Consider the following 21,033-nt stretch of genomic DNA (forward strand, 5'->3'; position numbering starts at 1 on the left):
AACAATAGCTTGTATTACTGCATATAAAATGGCAGGAGAGAAAAATATATAAAACAAACTAAAAAGATATGTACAACCACCTGTTTTTACCTCATTGTGGTCACTCCAGCGGGACTGCCTGAAAAGGCCATTACATGACCTTTCACCCCTTGGGAAACTCCACAACATTTTATTTTTCAAAAACATACTTATTTTCAAGCATACAAATTATTCACACTATATTATCCTGCCAAATTAAGAAAATATACGGTGGCAGCTTGTTGGGATTTTTTTCACTACAGAAAAAAAGGGTACATTGAAACCTTTAAAGAGTACAGGCAAAACAGTTAAAAATACAGGCTCCAACATAAATACTATAAGTGCCTACACTAAGTGAACATTAATTTTAAATACCATTCTAAATACAGGAAAAAAGTAGACCATAAATGTGTTTTGAACATAGGAACTTACATGAGTGTGCATTTTCCTATGTGTTTTAAGTTCTCTCTATATATTTATATATCATAAATCTCTCCCCGATGCAAATTTTTGTTCAACCTGAAGTGTATAGTAAAGGCAGAAAAGATGAGAGACACGTTCATTACAGTTCATTACATAGTGATCAAGTCCCGGATGTCACCAAGACAGAAAAGAGAATTTAAAAAAACAAAAAAAGAAAACAAAATTTAAATAAGGTTCTCCCCTAAAGATATTGAAGTGTTACTTTAAAAACTCAACAACACAATTTACTTATCTTTTTAAATCAAATTTGTAGATCTTTCTGTACTGAGCGGTATATTTCTATAGTTGGTATGAAGCAGGATATTTCTATGGCGGTTCCTGCATTGATACCCCCAAGAGCCAAAGTGATGTTTGGCTCTCAGGAGGAGACATGGCTGGCAACAGTTTCTAGTTCTTTCTCTTTTTTTTTCTTTTTATTTTTTTAATGCAAAGCAATGACACCAAACTAATCTGTCAGCATAAGAGCAAGTTTTTTCCCTTGAGCGTCCGACTGTAAACTGGGAAAATTGAACAGTGCACGTAGGTAGTCCCAGATCTGAAATCCGGTCCTCATTTTATACTCAACCGACTGTACCTCCGATTAGAGAGACAGATACAGAATCCAAGGCAGAGTGACAAGTGCTATATCTTCAACAATGACTGGTGATGGAGATTTTAAAAAAATACCACAATGAAGTCTAGAGCATTTTAACTGAAAAGAACACAAAACATGTAAAATTGACTTTTAAAAAAATGTGTAGAAGGGGGAAATTTGTTGATTTTTTTTGATCGTTTCCAATGTGAGTTAATAAAAATGTTTCAGATTACTTAAGGGTTCCTAACTTCTAATGCGGTAAAGAGAATAAGCGCTATAAGGACATAACAATTGAATTGTAGCGACACCTGGTCAACCCACACCCACCCTGCTACCCTTACCCTCAGACACCCACCCTAACCCCCCACCCTCACCCCAAAATCTGTCTGGCTTAACTAAAAAAACCCACTCTGGTCTCCAAGTGGCTGCTGGCTACACTGCTGCCTGACTGACACAGAAGAAAACATAATTCTGTGCTACCTACAAAATAAAAACTGCAAACTTTTAATTTTCAAAGAAAATAAACACTCTGGAAAATTAAGAGCTTTACGTTGGTTAAAAACAACTCGTCAGACTACCCTCTCAGTGTGGTACACACGTACCGGAAAAACATAAACACCTAGACCAAAAACTCTACACACCTACTCCTTTTTTTAGCATGTAACATGCCAGTAAACAGAATCATAATCTGGAGAATAATATACATGAGTCAGGCAGATAAATGATTTACCAGAGGTACACATATTTTTTTTTTCTTTTTCGTTTCAGCTGGTTCCTTATGCTCCGCTAAGTCACAAAACAACAGGGTTGCACAGGTGCTTGATGCAAGGACCTGCTTATTCCATATGTGCACAAAAATGTAATCTTCTCTAGCTGAAACTCCGAGCTTATAGCAAAAAGGAGGATTAACTAATGCAGGTAAAATATCCAAGGCACTCTTTGTTGTCATTTCACACCATACTGTTAATTTCATTGCTGTTTGTCAAAGAAATATTTAATGGCGCTTGTGCCTTTCATAGGCAGCCCAATTTCTATATATTTATATATATAATCTTATCTCAATCTTGCATGGAAAATCTTTCACAAAGATCAGTTTTAAGTGTGACCCTGCTTGTCTTGATGTTTTCGATATTGTGACACTGTCCACTATGTTTGAACACAAAACTGTACATGATATGTAAAACAGTATGCACTGTATGCAGCATGGGTTCTCATAACTAGCTTTTTTTTTTACGTTGAAGAAATCAAAACAGCAACACATGTACAACCAAACCCACCAGCCGAGGACAATTTTCTCTCTAAGTAGCCAAAACACACCGAGCATGCTGTCCAGTTACAAAAAATACAAAACGTGTAAATTATTGCACAATAGAAAGGCTCAAAAGTTTTGATGCAATAGTATTGCCCCAATGATGGATCATGCATTCAGCTTTTTCCAGTCGGGGATGATAACAGGGCTGTACCGTGTACTGGTGTCTAACCCTGTTGTCCTTTCCCCTCACTTATTGGCTAGTTAGCCAGGGTCGCTTTTTAGCTGGGGGAGCTGAAAGAGAGAGAGCTGCCAGCATGCTGCTCTTTGCCTACTCAGTCTTAATGTCATTAGCCAGAGGGCGGTCGCTGTGCCACTTCTTCATGTGTTTCTCCAGAGTGCTGTATACACTGAAAGGCATGTGGCAGATTTCACATTTGTACACGTCCTTGCCCATCTGTCCGTGGGTCTTCATGTGGCGGGTGAGCTTTGAGCTCTGGGCGCACGCGTAGCTGCACAGCTCACACTTGTAGGGCCGCTCTCCCGTGTGGCTGCGTCGGTGCACTGTCAAGTTGCTGCAGTTCTTGAACACCTTGCCGCAAAACTCGCAGGTGTCACTGCGGCGGCCGTCCTTAGAGCTCGGCCGGCCGTTCCCATTGCCGCCGTGGGGAGTGCTGGCCCCGCTGCCGGTGCCGCTGCGTCCTGAAGCAGCCCGCTCTCCGTCAAGTTCACCGGGCGGAGTGGAGAAGCGCAAGCTGCCATTTTCTGACGAGTGCTCAGATGAGGAGGCAAAGGGCGATTGTCTGGAGTCCCCACCTGTGAAGCTGATGAAGGGGTCCTTGAGTTGTCGTGAGGCAGCATAGCCAGCAAGCCACTGGGAGTACACGTTCTCCGTGTTCGGGATAGTGGGCGTGGGGGGATCGAGGTCTTTCTCCACCTTGATGCGCTTGGAGAGGGGACTGAGGGAGCCGGGGCTTACCCTTCCACTCAGCAGCTTCCTGGACAGGCTGTCTGTGGATAAAGGTCCCAGGCCGTTCATGGTAGTGGTGCTTCCATCATCTGCTCGATCTGACTCCATGGCCGAGTCCTCGTCACCGGGCTCCCGGGACGAGCTCCGGCGGTGTGGGTGCAGTGCCTCACTATTCTGGTGGTGGCGGGCTCCCTCTAGCCGCAGGCTGAAACGATAGTCATTCCTTCCCTCCCCTTCTTCTCCGACTCCTGGCTTAGTCTCAATTTCCTCCTCCTCTCCATCCTCGTCTTCTTCTTCCTCCTCTTCCTCCTCCTCTTCTTCTTCCTCTTCCTCCTCCTCCTCCTCGTCCTCCTCTTCTTCTCCATTTTCAGGCATCAGGCCATTGTTCTCACTCTTGAACTTGGCCACCACTGACTTGAGAGCATCTGTGGCACTGCCCATGAGATCACTGGTACCGGGTTCAGGGGAGCTCGCAGTGGAGAGGCCGTCATCTGACTTGGCGTTGAGCACAGAAGACTTGTTCTGACAGTGCGTCTTCATGTGTCGTTTCAGTTTGCTGGCCTGGGTGCAGGCGTGGTTACACAGGTGACACTTGAATGGCTTTTCCCCCGTGTGGCTCCGCCGGTGAACAATTAGGTTGCTCTGGAACTTGAAGGTCTTTCCGCAGAACTCACAAGACTTTGCCTTGAGAGGTGTGCCTGGCTGGGCGGTGTTGGAAATGGCATTGGGGGTGGAGCGTGAGCCAGATGGTGACTGAGAAGTGGAGAGGGGCGGCGTGGCTGAAAATGGAGGCTTTGAACCTGGCTGGAATGGCTGCAGCAGCCGTTGCATAGGGCTGGGCCTGTTAGGAGAGAGTGGCGGGGAAGCTCCTGTGGCGTTCCCTGCCAGCTCACGTAGACGTCTAGAGAAGTCCATTGGAGGGGCCTCTAATGGCACTGAGTTGAGCCTCATCACCCTGTCAAAGGCGCTGGGATGGTGTGTTGCCAAAGCCAGGTCATCGGGGCTGAGGTGGTGGCGTGGGGGCGGGCTGAACAGTGGCGGTGTTCTGGGGTAACGGCCCTCGCGAGGCGTGGACGCCGAATCCCTGCCAGAGCCAGAGCCGGGCATCCTCAGGAGGCTGTAAGGACTGCCATCCGCCAAGTGGACAGCATGGAGGGGAGGCTGAGAGGAGGCACAGTCACCCCCCATCCCTGGAGCTGCAGCCACGCGGGGGGTGAGGGGGCTGCCGGGTTCGCTCTCCAGGTAGATGCGGAAGCCGTGGGTGTTCTGGGCATGCTGGAGCAGGAACCAGGCACTGGTGAAGGGCTGCTTACAGGTGGTGCAGGTGTAGCTGCTGGGCTCATCTTTATCTGAAAGAGGGGACACAGAGAGACACAACCATTTTAACTGACCAGTTAAAAATTATTTAAAAAACATTATTGAAACAACCAACTGCTATTACACCATACACTTCACTGACAAAGTGAGGTTTGGAGATTAGATTAGTCTTCTTAGTCAACTAAGATTGCATCAAGTTAAGCCTCCGTTTTTTACTACATAAGAAGTCACTTTTAAAGTTAAAAATAGAAAAAGTAATCAAATATTCTTACTGAACAGCCAAATCTGATTCAATTGACATTACAATATGGAACAAAATGTCCAATATGATCATCAAAAACTAGAGAAACGGTTTGTATTTGAAATGGACTGTATCGTTTTTATATTCTAGCAATGCCAAATTAAAAGCCCATTGCATCATCAGTTATTTCTGGCCAAAAATGACTGTGATTATTTACAAAATCTTGAAATGGAAACAAAATTGGATAAAAATAGTTTCTCTTAACACTAAACATAATTTTTCCCTTTTACTTTTGTGATCATTGAGCATCTTACCACATTGCATTTAAAACAAATAAAATCTCAGCTGAAATATAACACAAATGTGATAGACTAAATATGCATTTAAATATTGAATGTATTTTTTTAAACTGCCATTCACTTGCAGTAGCTCCTTTAAAAAAGAATGAATAAAACAATAATGAGAGGTATCTCAGGCAGCAAATACACAATTTACACAGTTGAGAAGGCACAGGAATATTTCAAACAATAATTGACTTTCAATAGCACTTGCACACTGACCGGAGATTTGCCTGACAATGCACGCCTAATCTCGTTAAACACACTCATCTTCCCTCCAATGCCGTGTTTACAGAATTAGCAAGGCTAAAGTGGGACATGTATCTGATGCTGCATATTAATGCTGAATACAAATAAGAGGTCACATGTTAATAAATTGTACCAGCGTTTATCACAAAAAACACACATTTCGCGGCGCAAAGAAGCGAAGGGGAAAATTGTGTATGAGTGTTTGTGTGTGGGTGGGGAGGCGCCTATGAAAATGCATTTCATGCATTACTTTTCTATTTCTGATATTTCATGCTTTATGGATTTATTTAAATCCTCTCAGGTGAATAGAAAAGGAGAAGAAGGGGAAAGCAGAAGTGAGAGATATGCAAAATAAGAAGCATCCGCCACTTGCAAATGTGCTCCCTCTTTCATCTTTTGCCTTTCTTATCCTTTCTTCTCTTTTTTTTTTCTTTTTTCACTGGAGGGCATTTTTCTGAAGTCATTTGCAGACAGTGAACCCAAAACCATGGCCATACTGTGCTCAAGAGGGAAGAACAAGAGAGAGGGAGAGACGGAGATAGGCCACGTGTGAGTGTGTGTGTGTGTGTGTGTGTGTGTGTGATTGCGACTATGAACGATCCCTAAGATGTCGGATGGACAGTCTTGCATGTTTTAAGCCTGCTGTGGCTGAGAGACAAAGGGGTGAAGAAGGGGCAGAAAGAGAAGACGGCTGCTGAGAGAAAAAGAGGGATGTTGTGGGTGAGCAATAGACGGAACAGATTGGTATTTTGTGGTTCTCCTTTCTATCTCATGTGTCCGCCACCACCGTGGCCCCCTCCGAACAATCTCACTTAAAGACCAGAACACGGCATAAAATGTGCACCCAATCAAACCTCCACGCAAACCTTTTTCTCTTGACTGAAAAGAGTTGGAGGGGGGGGTATACTGGTAAATTATGGATCATTACAATCTGCAAAAATTACAGTTAATTGCTGCCACCTGCAAGGGGCTTTGACCCACTATGGAATTTTTCCATCATAAAAAAGCCATTTGCCCATACACGTTTTTGCTCCCTCGCTCATAAGCACAAATAAAATGTGCCCATTACACTGGCTTCGGCTATATGTATGTTTCCTGATTATGTGTGTGTTTTTATGGCTTTAAATAGAAAGCCCCATATCACTCGTAAAACGGTTGCAATAACCTGGCCTCTCCTGTTCACTTTGCTTTGATTTGCAGCCCAAACACACTTCCTGAACCCTGCCTTAATGTGTGATCAGGGTGCATATGCATGAGGAGGAAAATAGATGATTTTTTTTCTGTTATTGTGAAGAGACAGAGATGGGGAGGCTGGCCAGAATGTCGTCTTCTCCTCCGAGACACTGCCGCGTCCGTCAGAGGAGAAAAAGCACTGAGGGATCGCGGAAGTGAAAAAAAGAGGCAGGGGGGGAAAAAGGAAGGGAGCGAAGTAGGGAGAGAAGTGTGGCGTGAAGGGGACACTCCTAATGACAACCCGCCACGTTTCTGAAGGACGCAGGAGCCACAACACAGCACTTCAAAGCCGCTAGTCAATTCATTTTCTTATGTATCAAAAACAGCATGTCTTGCGCTATGCAATCACAAGTCCATCTTTGGACGTTTGACAAACTGTGCTCGTGCTAGAAGCAGCGACAATAATTGTTATTCCCATCCAGGCAGTGGACACATTGATGGGCATCAACAAGCCGAAGCAGAGCCAGATTCACAACAACGGCAAAGAGGATATCTAAATAAGCCCGCAATTGTCCTTGATAGCTGTCCTCAAAGGGATGGAAGGACACATATTCAAAAGGAGAAAAGACATTCTGACAAGGCGTTTGACGGCCTTGAAGGGGTTTTTTTTGCTAGTAAGAGAGAGCAGAGAACTGTGCAAGTGAGAAAGGATGATCTTATAAACGAGCCTGTCCTCTAATGGAATAAAGGAGAGCTCCCTCTCGCTCTCTCTGTCTGTTTCTCTCCTTCCATTAACTCTAAGTCTGTGGAGAGTTAGGGGCTGGAGAGCAGGAGAGCTGGGGCTAATGCTGGATCTCCAGGTCCCTTTGAAATAGGATCAGCAGAGAGGAGAAACCACACTGACAACCCCTTAGCTGCCATTTCATGGCAGAGGGCTGAAAGAGGGGACTTTTTTTGGGGGGGGGCAGAGGCATATAGGAGAAGTGAGAAGGGGCAGGAGGATCAGGAGCAGAAAAAAAGTGTAAGAATCAGGAAAAAGAGAAATATAAAGAAGCAAAGCAGCAGAGCAGAGATGTAGAGGGAAGAGAAAGGGCGGGTTAACAACTCCCTTCAAAGCCATTTCAGCACATTGCAACACAAAGCACGGGGAGGCTATTATGGTGTCTAACGGACACAGTGCACCGCGATCAGGCCGAGAATATGATCCGGGGCTCAAACGAAAAAGCACAAGGCCGTCTGACGCAAGGGCAAGGGGGAAATTATGGCGCCTTAAACGGCAGATATGGCTGCCTTCTGCTGCTGACACCACATTCAATCGGCCGCACCAGACAGCGGCGTTGACCAGACAAAGCAACACACACAAGCAGTCTAGGAGGCTGAGGCATCATGTACACTTTGCTCATGCAGATTGCTCTATTGTTGGTGACCCAACCCCCAAACGCCAGTCTGACACTCACTCACTCAATCACCACAAACTATACCACCCCCTTCCCCCTTTATCCCCTCAGCCAAAACACAAACAAACAAAACAACAGACGTCAAGACAACCATGACCTTGACCCAGTGTTGGCAGGTTAACGATGCGTTAAAAAAACTGTCATCAACTGCCTCTTCCTGCCTCATCTCTCAATCAGACCCACCATCTATTGATCGTCTTCAAACTTTCCAGCCGTACTTCCAAAAAAAGTATCAGACTTTGGCTTGACCTCCATCTTTCTGTTTTTTTGTTTTGTCCTTGACCAAGCCTGATGGCAGGCTCAGGCCGTCCTGGTGTGACCACGCAGCTCTCACTGATATTGGTCATTTAGCTAATGGAGGAACAAGCTAACAGGATTAGCTTGCAGGCCCTTCCAAAAGGAGGAAGAGGAAGGTGTGGCATGTCACCGCCATTTCCCCAAAGCTCTCAGTCGCCCCGAGGCTCAGGAGCACTCACACACACCTGAAAAGTGATTATGCTAATAGCAGGTCTTTGCCAATATTCATAAGTGTTTATAGGTGTTGGAGTGAGTGCCTTGGGAAGACGGAGGGTTGTCAATACAGTGCCTCTTAAGAGTGCCTCAGCCGTATCTGGCGTTAATGTGATTACTACTCTGTTTATGTCATTAGGGTATTCACAGTCAGGGATTGGACAGAGGTGAAGGGGGAAGCAGGAGAGGACAGGTTGAGGAAGAAGGTGGGGAATTAGCGGAGAATCCAAGGCGCCCATTAGAGCTCTTCTCCAGTGTCCTGCATTTTCTTAATTTGTCTGCATGACTTTCACCTGACTTGAAGGTCTAAGCGGAGAAGAACTGTTAAACTAGGGAACGAAAATCACTCATCAGGGGTTTCAGAGTGTGAGAGCAGCTTTAGTATTGTTTCCACCCAGCAGTCCAATTTAGTTTTTACACATTAGAACGATTATTTTTGTGTTTCCATTGTCAAAAGTTATGGATGGTACCATCAGAACTGTCCCATTCCAATTTTTCTGAAACTTTCACATATCTGTGGTGCCATGATTAAAGCATCTGCCTCCACAAACACATTTTCTAGTTTTGGGATGGATTGTTCATTTGGAGTGGTATTGGAATATATATACATCTGGTATTCATAGTTGCCCACTTGCCCAAACTTATTTTTACGACTTGATTTTAAATCATTTTAAGTAATCTTTTTATCTTGCCCCTGTTGTCTGCACTTTTGCCATTTTTAAATTTTGATTTAAAAATTATGAATCATTTAGTAATTCATTTTAACATTTATATGTTATCTATTTACTCTTTGATATGTCTTATATTTAATTGCTGTGCAAAGCACTTTGAATTGCCCTGTTTAATAAAATGTGCTATACAAATAAAGCCGTCTTGCTTTGCCACAGCACCACACTATCAGAGTGCAGAGCATACTCTGGGCACAGATGTAGCGACCCCAGGCATGGTGAAAGTGAATTCTGCTCCTCTCATTCATCTATCTGATCTGATCAGATCAGCTCTGACCGCATCGACATATCAATTATCCACTCCACGAGTCACAAACTGCTGCTGAGGAAAAAAAGAACTAATGGAGAGTTCTGTATGCACTGCGTTCAAGGACCCACAAAACCTCAGAATTTAGAGAGGGGACACAGAATGATACAAGGGGACACATGCATTTAAAACTAATTGAAAGTTTGCTGTCATGATACTAACAGGTGGAGCTAGAAACATTGCAGTCCATTAATTGGTCAAGAAAGATTAATAAATTTTGCCCTACAAGAACTCAGTGCTCAAACCTATTATTGTTAAATATCCCACTGATTTCGACAGACTGTAAATTTTCATCCTGGTCCTTCTTCTTGTGAAAATGTTCAACAAGGTGAGGACGGAAATACAGCATGAGCTGGACAGAGCAGTGATGAGGCTATTACTACTACAAATAACCACCGACTAATGCCTGCACAGGAAACGCTGAACAGATTTATAGTTTAGGTACATGTCTGTATGGGTTAAGCACTAAGAGTACCAGCAAATGTGTTTGGCTTTTATTTTATTGCATTCATCAGTGTTTCATATATGTTATCACCCAGAGAAGTTTCATCAGTCCCTGCATCTGTCTCCTATTTGTGTAAATACCTGATAGAGCAGCTGGCTGGCCTTGACCTTCCTCCTCACTTCTCTACCTCTCTGTTTGTCTGTTTCCCTGCCACAGCCTCACACACACTCACTTCTTTGTCCCGGGCCAGACTCGTTGTGGTGCACTCAGCCACTGGCCACAGACAAAAGGCTTGTTTGACCAACACTTGTTCCTGAGACAAAGCCGGATGCAGGAAATACGGTTTACTAAACAGAAAGCCAGCCAGGGAAATAGAGCAAAGGCCTAAATCCCCTGCCTTTTTACAAGCCCGATGTGGACTGGGGGCCTGGCTGGTGTTGGAGCCACACATCACACAATTGGGAGAAGCTGACCACTAACCACTAAACACACGGAGAGAAGTAAAAAAAAAGTGGAAAGAGGCTGTAAGAAAAAGAACGGAGAGGGGAAGGAGAGTGAGACAAGAAAAGGGAAGCTGGCAAGAACAAGCAAGAAGGGGGGAGGAGGCAGATCTCCAGATAAAGATGCATGGTGGTCTTTGAGGGCCTGTGCCCAGGATAAAGTAATCTGCTGGCTGTGGCTTTGTCTCCAATCAGACTTTCACACTTCTTACCTTTCCTCTCCCCTTCTCCTTCTCCTGAAAGTTGATAAGAGCAACAGTGGAACTGAGGCGCCACTAAGAAACCATTATGGACAGATGGCACCCACACAGGGGCCAATGAATGCATGCACCATACACAATAGACAAATGTGTGTGTGAGGACAGTGTGTTTTTCATATGCATGCGTGTGACTCTCCAATAGGCATGCATGCTCATTGTTAGCAAGTATAACCACGTGACTGTGCTCATGTATGCATGCATTTATGTGTGTGTGTGTGTGTGTGGACATTAGTGTGTAACACACTTGCTACAATCATTTCAAAATTAGCATCGCTCTTTGCTGTTTCCCCGCGTAACCCTACTCCCTTTCATCTTTTCTTGGTTGAACTGCATTTGAACTGACCATCCACCCACCTATCTGTCTGTCCGTCTATCCCTCCATCTACCCATCCACCCCAACTAAGCCCAGCTGGACAGCTTCGTGCTTGGGTGCGGCTCGGTCCGGCAGACCTTATAATAGCTCGGGCCAGCCGCATCTCTGATGCAGATCATTATTTGCTCTCTGCTTACCAGCGACGGTGGGAGGCCGCACGCTGTTGTTTCTCATCCCGGCTCTAATGGTACAGTGAAAAGACCTCTGGGCTTCTAAGCTTAACCAGTCTAATTAAATGGACCATCGCTTATGTAAGCATCCGCAGAGATTATTTATTGAGTTGGGATCCGCTTCACAGGATCAAACCGCCGTCAACAAAAGCCAACACTCGGCAGAGAAGGTATTAAATAAAGGAGTGGAATCAAAGAAAACTGCAAACTGCCAAGTGTCAGTTTAAGCACACATATCCAGGTACATAAGAAGACTTAATCAAGCAGGAGTATTTTTGGACCCGGGCAATATCCCAGATGGGCGAAGAGTCTCTGAGCACTTCAGAGGGGAAATGTGAAAAGTGTTCTGTCAAAGAAAAGATACGTCTCAATAAACTGCAGCTTAAGGGGGAGGAGGAGAGAGTAAAATAGGCTAATGAAGAATGTAACAGAATAAAATAGAATTCAATAGAATACAATAGTGCAGACATTTTCGCCTTCTTTACTTTCAGAGTACAGGCTGCAACATTCAGATGAGAGCGTCCGCTGTCTTTCCTTACAAGCATCATCCGTGTTTGAAGTGTACAGACAAGAAAGCCTCCGTAAGACACGAGGCCAGCAGCCTGAGCTTCACTATCTCTGCATAGCTCAGCTTATGACAGGCTGGCGTCCCCGCAGAAAGGATGGAGGGGGACCAGGGAGGTCGACTAGCTGCACATTTCTGCATAAATCTCCAGATAGATAGCATCAGGAGAAGAGAAACAGGGGAGGGAGGCAGGCAAGCAGCGGAGGATGATAAGGCCCCCGGGGCAGGGCATTCGACACTGTCAAAACTGTTTCGTCTCTGGCTATTGGACGAGTGGAGCGCGTTATGAGCCTGCATACCATTTGCCAGGACGCGATTCGGCTTCACCGGAGCATACAGGGCCCTGTATCTGACCTCTGTGCTTTCCCCCCACTCTTCAGTCTTCACAGACATGCAGGGAACCGGACGGAGCCGCACAAGTACCACATGGAAAAAGGCTATGACGATATGAAGTCACATTATTATACAGCTCTGATCATCAACAGCTTCAGTGGTGAATATTCTGAGCGATATGAAGCACTGACTAAATCATGAGCAGTCAACATGTCAATCGCTGTTATATTGTCATAAAAAACAAACAGCTACAACAGAGAAAACAGCAGAAAAACCTGGACGATAGCATTGTTTTATCCTCATTTTCCTACTGCAGATCCACATTAGAGAATACCAAAGTATTTTTTCATGTACTTCATTTATCCCCACAGCATCAGTAGGTCACGGCAGCCTTGAATAAACTATGATTTTACTATCTTGCTCAAAGACACTTTAGTAGGAATGCCTTTTCTTCCTCTCATTCTAAACACTATCGAATTTTCTGGCAAGTGATGTGCGATATTATCACATCCTCTAAAAAACAGGAGGCTTTCCATCCTGGTAAACTGTCTTTTCCACCTTCACACAGCAGTCTTACAAAAAACAGGGTGTCTACAGGTATCTGACACTTATATTTAATCCTTTTAACTAATCTTCATCTTATTCAAGCTTTGCATTAAAATGTAGAGGAAGAGTTTTATGGTTAATAGAGTGAGTTAATGTGTTCATCTACATTTTGACTACAGATGAGTGTAAATATTAAGTAAAAAGACAGGGCTTGTTTTAGTGCTAGGCTTAAAGAACTTGACTAATTTTGACAAAAAAAACAAGACCTCACAAATTCAAATTTAAGATTTTTTTTAAAGGTATACTATGCAGGATTGTATGTGACTGTTTGTAAAAATGCTTGTTTTGCATTTTTAGCTTTCTATATTTGCATCTTTTTGACTCTGTGTCTCTTGGATTCCTGCTGCTCACTGTCTGGCACCTGGTCACTAGCTTTTTTTTTTCTTTTTAAAAAAGCCCCAACCTCACCTGAGTGCTGCAGGGGTACACGCCCAAAAATGCCTCAAGCACACAATATAGAGAAAAAAACAGGCACAGGGCACAGTCTCTACAGATGAATACACCTGCCTTGTATACTATATAGCAAATCCTGAATAGTATATCTTTAATAACTTTTAAGGCCTTATATTTCTAAACTTGAATTTGAGTCATTTAAGACTTTTTAAGGCAAATACCCTGAAAACGTGAAGACCGTCTGAAAGGACCATATAATGTGAAATTACTAGCAAGCACTTAAAGCCTATAGCATGATACAAATACATGGCCGGAAATAATTTTGCTACAGGGTCGGGGTGGGACATAAAAAAGTAGAGAAGAAATGAAAATGAAGTCAGGAGGCACTTATGAGCCCACAGTGCTGAATGATGGAGGCAGTGTTGAAAAAGAGAGGGGAGCGTGAGAGTGAGTGAGCAAGATAGACAAAGAGAGAGAAAGAGAGCAAGTGAGTGAAGAAAAGTTGAAAAGGAAGAGTGGGCAGTGAGGGTTAGAGACTTCGCCTGATCTACAGGCACAGACCTGCAGTCAGGGTATCTCTGAGCTCATGGAAGTCCAGACACACACAGACACACACATACACACACACTGAGTCTGTCTGGACTGAGTAAACACTTCAGCCTGTCTGGAGGATAGAGTCATTCCCTCTCCCTCTCGCTCCGTCCCTCATGCAGCCTGCATGCTCCCCTGTTACTCCTCCTTCCATCACGCTATTTCCTTAACACGCTCTGATGACAGCACTGAGAGAGGTTAAAGTGGGTCTGTCTTTTACAATCGCACATACACACACACACACACTGACCCTCACACATGAACACTCCCTCACCTTCTTATTTTACCTCTGAAAGACTTGCACATACACTCTAAATCTTTCTTTTCCTAAGCTGAAAGGCACACTACTTTAACACCTGTGCCACGATACACCTCTCATCTTCTCCACCCACTCATTTAGCAACGGGCAGATCTCAAAATCCATCAGGCCAGAGTGTACAAGTCTTTTTTTTCTCTCCTCCTACCTCTGCCCGAGGTGCTCCGTCATTGTAAATAATATTTCAGAGAAAGTGAGACACACAAAACGGTCAAAGGGAAATGTAAGAGAGGGGCGAAACAGAGAAAGATACTCATTATCGTGATTTCTGTGGGACGGAGCTGAAGGTAGAGTGGGTTAGGGGTGGGTTTTGAGTTCCAGATGCACCTGGATCACCAGATAAATACCACATTTTCCTGATCTGGTGCTCAAGCGGAAGTCTGGAAAGACACTACTAATGTTGACCCTTGTTGTTTGTTCCTGAACACAGAAGCCCCAGAAGCGTTCAAGCATGGACCATCATTTAGCCAGTGAACAAGGGCTGTTTTAAACATGCAGTTATTTTTCACCCTGCCCTACCACCTCAGGGTGAGAGGACCAGGGCATGTGAGCTTGGGCCAACCATAGCAGTTCGTTATGCATACGAGCCTCAAGGCATTGTGGAGGGACATGGCACTTTAAAAACAAGAGGACCAGTGTGTTGGAGTGTCCCGTGGCCCCGAGCTGTGGAGGCTGAGGGTTTAACACGCGTCCCATCTGCTGTGTGTGACTGTGCACACGGTGGTCGAGTGGTTAAGGGAGCATCAATAGCCAGACTCTTTAGATCGAGGGGTATCTCAGGGTCAGATGTAGCTCGCAAATCCAATTTCCTTCGAAATGGAGGAATGGGAAGTCGAGAAAGATATGCTTGTACACGAGGTGACCGCAAAACTGAAGTCCGGACTTTTGGATGAAAACTGATTATATCACATGTTCAGTGTATTTTTTTTAAATATCCGTACAGCGTCACAAGTTAAAGTATGGTCTAGGACATGAAGTTCCCTGATCCTGAAATAAGGACATGGCCACAAACAGCAAGACCTCAATGCCCTAACCCACCATCATCCATTCATCCAACCCTCCATTCCCCATTCCATTATTAATTCATCTAGGAGAAAACAGTGCTGGGCCACTTCTCAACCCAGGAGCTTTCCAAATCCTGATTAAAATTGCAAAATGGCCTCCTGTTCAGCCCTAATTCAGCCCCTTCAAGACATTCTGAAAGAAGCAGGAAGAGATGTGGCAGAGCGAGGAAGTGGTCAGATATCCAAAGTGACCTACAAATGTTTCCTTCAGAGCTTCCCTGCAAGAACTGGACACTAATACCCTTTTAAGATCAAAATTAATGCATGTAGGCAGGTTTTTTCAACCCGGGAAATGCTGTTAAAATAGGCCATACACTGCTTTCCCATTGCCAGTAAACCAGAGTCATGTACACGCCACAGCAGAATGTAGATAAATAGGGTTTTCTGTTTTTTGTTTTTTTGTCACATTCAATGAAACGAATGGTACGAAAAACAAGTTAGTTAACCAGTAGAAAGCAGCATAGAGGCCAGTGAAAATGTTATAGTGGTCTTTTTTTTTATCTCTCTTACTTATTCAGTCTTCCTCTCAAACTCAGTACAGACTAATTTTGGAACAATGTTCGAGTGCTGCGTGGGCAGATGATATTTTGTAGCAGCCTGTGTTTACACTGAAAGGGGTTAACATTAGTGCTACTAACCCAGGTGCTGTACTTCCATCACTGCCGATCTAAGCCGATCGAAACTGCAGTCAATAAATTCAAGCCCGTTCTCATTCTGAAGTCTTAAAATACAGTTGCTTTTGACATTGTGATGCCAAAGCCACCTTTCACATCTGCTTGATACGTGGGACATCAGCTGAGGAGGTGGCCAGACAGAACCATCCGTGGTATTGTACACAGCCAAATGGCTGGACGGCACCTGCTGCGGCAGCATTATACACTGCTTGATGACCTCAGGTTGAAATGCTGCCGTAATGACGCAATATAAGAAGTATGATGGTCCCTGTTCAGAGGGCGGAAGTCTGGTGTTCGCTTCCCATCTGCATGTGATGTTTTTTTCCTACACCTTACCATGTGCTTCCTCATTTGGTGACATCCCGGCGTTGGTTACCATGTGCTTTTGTTACCTAAACATAACCACAAATGTAAACGTAACTCGGAACGTAAATAGTAGATGCAGAAGGACATCTAGAGCATGATATGTAGATGTGGATGTCCACTGTAAAGTGGCAATATGTGACAACTTGGGATAAGAACGTGTTGCATATTTCCATTACTGCCGATTGGAGCTGGAGCCAATAAATATTACTGCTGAGTCATTTGTCCCATGAGTGAATGCCAATTGTAACCTTTCCCATCAAAACCAAAAGCCAGATGTTAGCAAATGTTAGTCTGTGTTTTGTGCAATGGAAAAGAGACTTAAAACTGCAACCCCCTGGCTTGATACCAACCAGAGCCACACCTTTATGACATGTTGTCTTGGACAAATACCCCAAACAAATCAAACGAGTCAAGGTTGTATTCTACATTTCAGTGCACAATATTTTTCCCCCCAATGACACAAGACCACGCCAGAGAAAAGACTGCAGGCTTAGAACAGGGATGAATGCAGCCAGTTAATATCTGCATGTAACGTTTACTATCAATAACAGTTCGTAAGATGGATGGGCCATATGCTTGGCAATGGCAGGCCACGCTCCACACAATTCTTCATCTCCGAGGCGCTCCGTACCAGATTCCTGCTTACTAATTGAAGACATGTGGTCTGATCAGCCACCACAGCAATTCAAGAGAGGCGGGTAAAATGGTGGACAATAGGACCTAGCGTGGCCTAGAGAGTTAACACCCAAAGCCCCCTGTGTTCCAACAAAAGGCAAAATCTGCATTTACATCAGTGATAGGTTATGGCACTGTATGAATCTTTTGAATAATGTTTAACACAGCTACCTGTGTCTTTTCAGTTACATCCTGTGCACACCCACACTGTCACTGGCCTGTTAAAAATACAGCATGTGGACCCTTCCGCTTATTCTCCCTAGAGGTGTGTCGGGAACATGCATAGGTCCAAGCAGTAGCGAGCGTGATATTAATTAAGGTAGCCAACCTGTAGGTTCCTTTGTGCCCAGCTGTAGAGCATAAATCAGGCTTTTAACGAGGCTAGGGCCCTAAGATCTCAAACCGTGCTGGAATGCTACCTGCACAGCCATGCCAAAAATCTGTCTGGGTCTAGGGCTCCTATAGATCACTATGTTTATAAGGGGGGCTATAGCGACCTACCCTGGGGAGGGAAGGAGGGGAGGGTGGAGCAGAGGAGCAGAAAAAGGAGAGTGGCAAAAAAAGAGGGGGGGCAAGAGCTATTTCTATTAGGTCATCAGGTTTAAGTAAACCTGTGTGGTGTTGCTGTGTAAGTGTGCAAGTATGTGTTGCATATGTGAAGCCCTACAACATTTTATTTTTATGAGGGCTTGTTATAAGAAGCAAATGAAAAATTATAAGACAGACTGAGCTAATAAGAGACAGACAGAGAGATAAAGACTTTGACAGACGATAGCAGTAACAGGTACAAACAGTCGAGGAACGATCAGCAAAAATAATAAATTCCTTCTCTCCCCCTTGACGTGCACGTCTTTGAGAAATGTTAAATTGAGCTTTTCGACCTCGCAAAGACTTGATGAACAGGATACGTGAAGAAAGCTGTGTGCCTTTGGTGACAAGAGGATTTATTCGCAGACAGCTGCAGGACAGGACACACATATGTAAAGACTGACTGACTGACTGGTTGAATGGCAGACTGAGTCCACCTTCGAGCCATTGTTTCTGCACAGAAAGGGTCCATGAACTCAGACATTCCTTAACAGGCAGTGGCAAGACACACGAACACACAGCCAGGCATGATGCAACTACACACATTCACCAGAGCATATCATGTATCCACATAAAGAGGTCAGAACTCTTGCTAAAGCAATGTGTTAAACTGTACTGTAGTTTATTGTCATGTGCATTGAACAGTGCAGCAGCACTTTCTAATGCAATGCCCTGGAAGGCGTACCAGCTAACCAACCGTATATAAATAAGTCGGCGTGGAGGTGCGGAAATTTGGATTAATGGCTGATCAGGGGATGGGTAGAGCTGGTTTCTCCGGCTGCAGCACCACCTGAGATTTATGGGCCAGATGTTTGTGCCATTGCTTCTCTAACAGACTATAAAACTTCATTTACAGAAAGCAAAGGCAGAGTCTGGATGTCAGGCAACATGCAAAATTTTTGCTGTGCCAATGCAAACATCGACTCTAAATGATTAAAAAATGTAGTTAACAAACTGCTTTCGTTAGTGGGAATTCTTGTTGCATTCACATCTCTGTTTTTCTTTTTTTTCTTCCTTATTTCTCTCTCTCTTGTATCACTTATACAATGACGGTCCTGACAGGAATGTTACTCCACTCCCTGCCAACATGAACTCAGGTTCTCAAGATCCATCCTGTCATTTTGAGAGGGGCTGACAACCTCTGAGTGACACGGAGGTCGCGGGGGCATCGACCCCGGCGGACTGCTTGTGTTGCATTCCGAGAACTGAACTTTGCAGGCTTGCGCAAGGTCAAACTGTAAAGATCCTATACTCATTCCATACGTGTCCAGCTGATAGGCCCTGTAGACAGTCCCATCTCGTGTGCCTTTGACAAGGCCGCACACAGCATAAAAAGATATGTTTGCTCTTAAAACACATGGCCTTTATTGCTCTCGTCCGGTTTCATCACCTTCAGCGTGCACAGAGAGGTAGCTGATGAAAAGAGGAATTAAGGGCAGTGAAAGAACAAGGATATTATCTGAAGAGGAAGGGGTGTAGTTGAAGGGTGTCAAGAACGGTGTAAAAAGCCGAGCAGGGGAGAAGAAGGGGAAAAACAAAAGAGTGGTGGACAGCTTTACACTGCAGCACCCCATTCTAGATTACATTAGTGGCAGCTGCATCCTTTGTGTGGTTTTTATGGCCTGGCCCCAAGAAAAAGCTGCTAAAATTTCATTTAATCTGCTGCAGAAACTCAAGTGTCTGTCAGCCACTCAAACAAGGTGGCCTAAAAGCACCATGCTCTCGGATAACTGAGGCAAAATAACGCTAATAATATCTCTCTCTCTGGCCATACAGGCAGACATTTTGTGTAACCAAAGAGGGCCGCTGGTGCATGGGAAACTGGCCCGCTCTCCCAGTCCAGGGGCAAGGCCCTTAATGGCGGGTGAGGGAACCAGACAGCGTCCCCCTTCTTCCCTCCTTCTCTCTCCCCTCTTTATCTCCACCTCCTGTTCATCCTTCCAAGTCATTAGCTTATGTTAATCGCTAAAACTACCAAGGGTGACCCCCAATTTCATTTAGTATGCCACTATACTTAACAGCAGATGACGACGCAGCTGCTACAGCTGATTTATTAAGGTAAACTAATTGTATGATTAAGCCTATATTTTGTGCTAATTTGTATCAGTTGCAGAGAAATAAAATCCAATCTTCATACAATTTCTTTTTATTTTAAAATACGTCTCCACTTCAAAGCAAAATCCATTAAACCAACACTCTCTCTCATTGATTTACTCCTTTTCTTGTGGAAAATAACTGCAAGACACATATATGCTTTGTGAGAGCAAAGTTTTTCACCTTACAGTCTCTGGACGAAGGCTTGCCAAATTACTTTTGCCAAACGTCTATAAACTGGCCCAAAATCAAATAGGATCTAAACCAAAATTTAACAAGCCACAAAGCCAAAAAGTAGAATGCCAGCATTAAGAACAAATGCTTTATCTCAACTGCCTACTCAATATCCTGCTCTTAAATCCAGATACCCAAAAGTAAATACAAAAAAAGGGGCCCACAACATTTAGCAACAGTGATAGCCTGACACAGGGATGGAGCTTTGACAGCGGTGATAACTGACAGAAAGCAGCGCTACAGGCAGCGGTTAGGGGCAGCTTCCTTCCTGGGCTTTGGGTTCACAAAGCGACATGTCCACGTACGTCCACACACATTTGATTCAGACACACTGAAGGGAAGAACGAGGGGGAGGTGGGCTGGGGCTATTTTGCCGTGTGATGGCACTGCTGTAGCTTAAGGCAAGAAGGAGAAGATGAGGAGTAGGAGATGCAAGAGGGGCCTTTCCTTCGACCTCTCTGATAATAAGATGGCAGGAGTGAGGAGAACTAAGGTGTTGAGGGAGGGAACAGGGAATTGAGAGGAGCCAGGAACAGACCAAGGCACCAAGCAAGTCTAGTGAGGCCGGGTGGTTTCTGTCCGAACCAGATCTCTGCTTGCTCAGTCTGAATGAAGCAGTGACTCTTTAGGAGCACCTGCATACTGCTCATCCTCTTAGGTTTGGCTCATGAGACTGACACGAGTGAGTGAGAATAAATTGTGGCTACCACATAAATCGGAGCAGCTGTCAACCACTCGTCTAGTCTAGCAAGACAGGCAGGCTTTTCTCTTCCCTGTCAAATTAATACAATTCTTAGAATAATCCTAATGCCTGATGCATTTTGTCCAACTGTTACGACCCTCGCACTGTCTTAAAGGCTGTCATGGCCAGCCTCATCGGGCAGCTTGCCAACATGGGAGGGTCGTTTGCTTGATTAAGCTCACCTGGGCCTTCCCAGCTATAAAAGCTGGCCCAGGTGTCGGCTCGCTTTCTCCCTTCCTCCAGCAGACATCCACACTGCATTGTTGGTTTTAGTTTGATTGGTTTGATTTGTCTGTTGTTGTGTGTCTTAGTTTAGTAAATTCTAATTGCTATGACTAAATCTCTTGTGTGGACTACCTCCTTGTCACCTTCACTGAGCCAGTTTGTAAAACACCTTGTTGGGAATGATGAGTTGCAAAGCAAAAAATGT

The 21,033-nt window shown here is 44.5% G+C and overlaps 1 protein-coding gene across 1 annotated transcript in view; it reads right to left on the reverse strand.

Annotated features, from left to right (window-relative positions):
- Positions 1-1,428: 1,428 nt before the first annotated feature.
- LOC121942505 (BCL11 transcription factor A-like) overlaps positions 1,429-21,033 on the reverse strand; it is a 41,420-nt gene continuing 21,815 nt past the window's right edge. The window contains exon 3 of the mRNA XM_042485724.2: positions 1,429-4,643. Coding sequence (XP_042341658.2) covers positions 2,656-4,643 — 1,988 coding nt within the window. The 3' untranslated portion in view covers positions 1,429-2,655. The remainder of the gene's footprint in view (positions 4,644-21,033) is intronic.

This window comes from Plectropomus leopardus, chromosome 3, assembly GCF_026936395.1.
Source record: "Plectropomus leopardus strain MGB_pleo_1.0 chromosome 3, ASM2693639v1, whole genome shotgun sequence".
Classification (NCBI taxonomy): domain Eukaryota; kingdom Metazoa; phylum Chordata; class Actinopteri; order Perciformes; family Serranidae; genus Plectropomus; species Plectropomus leopardus.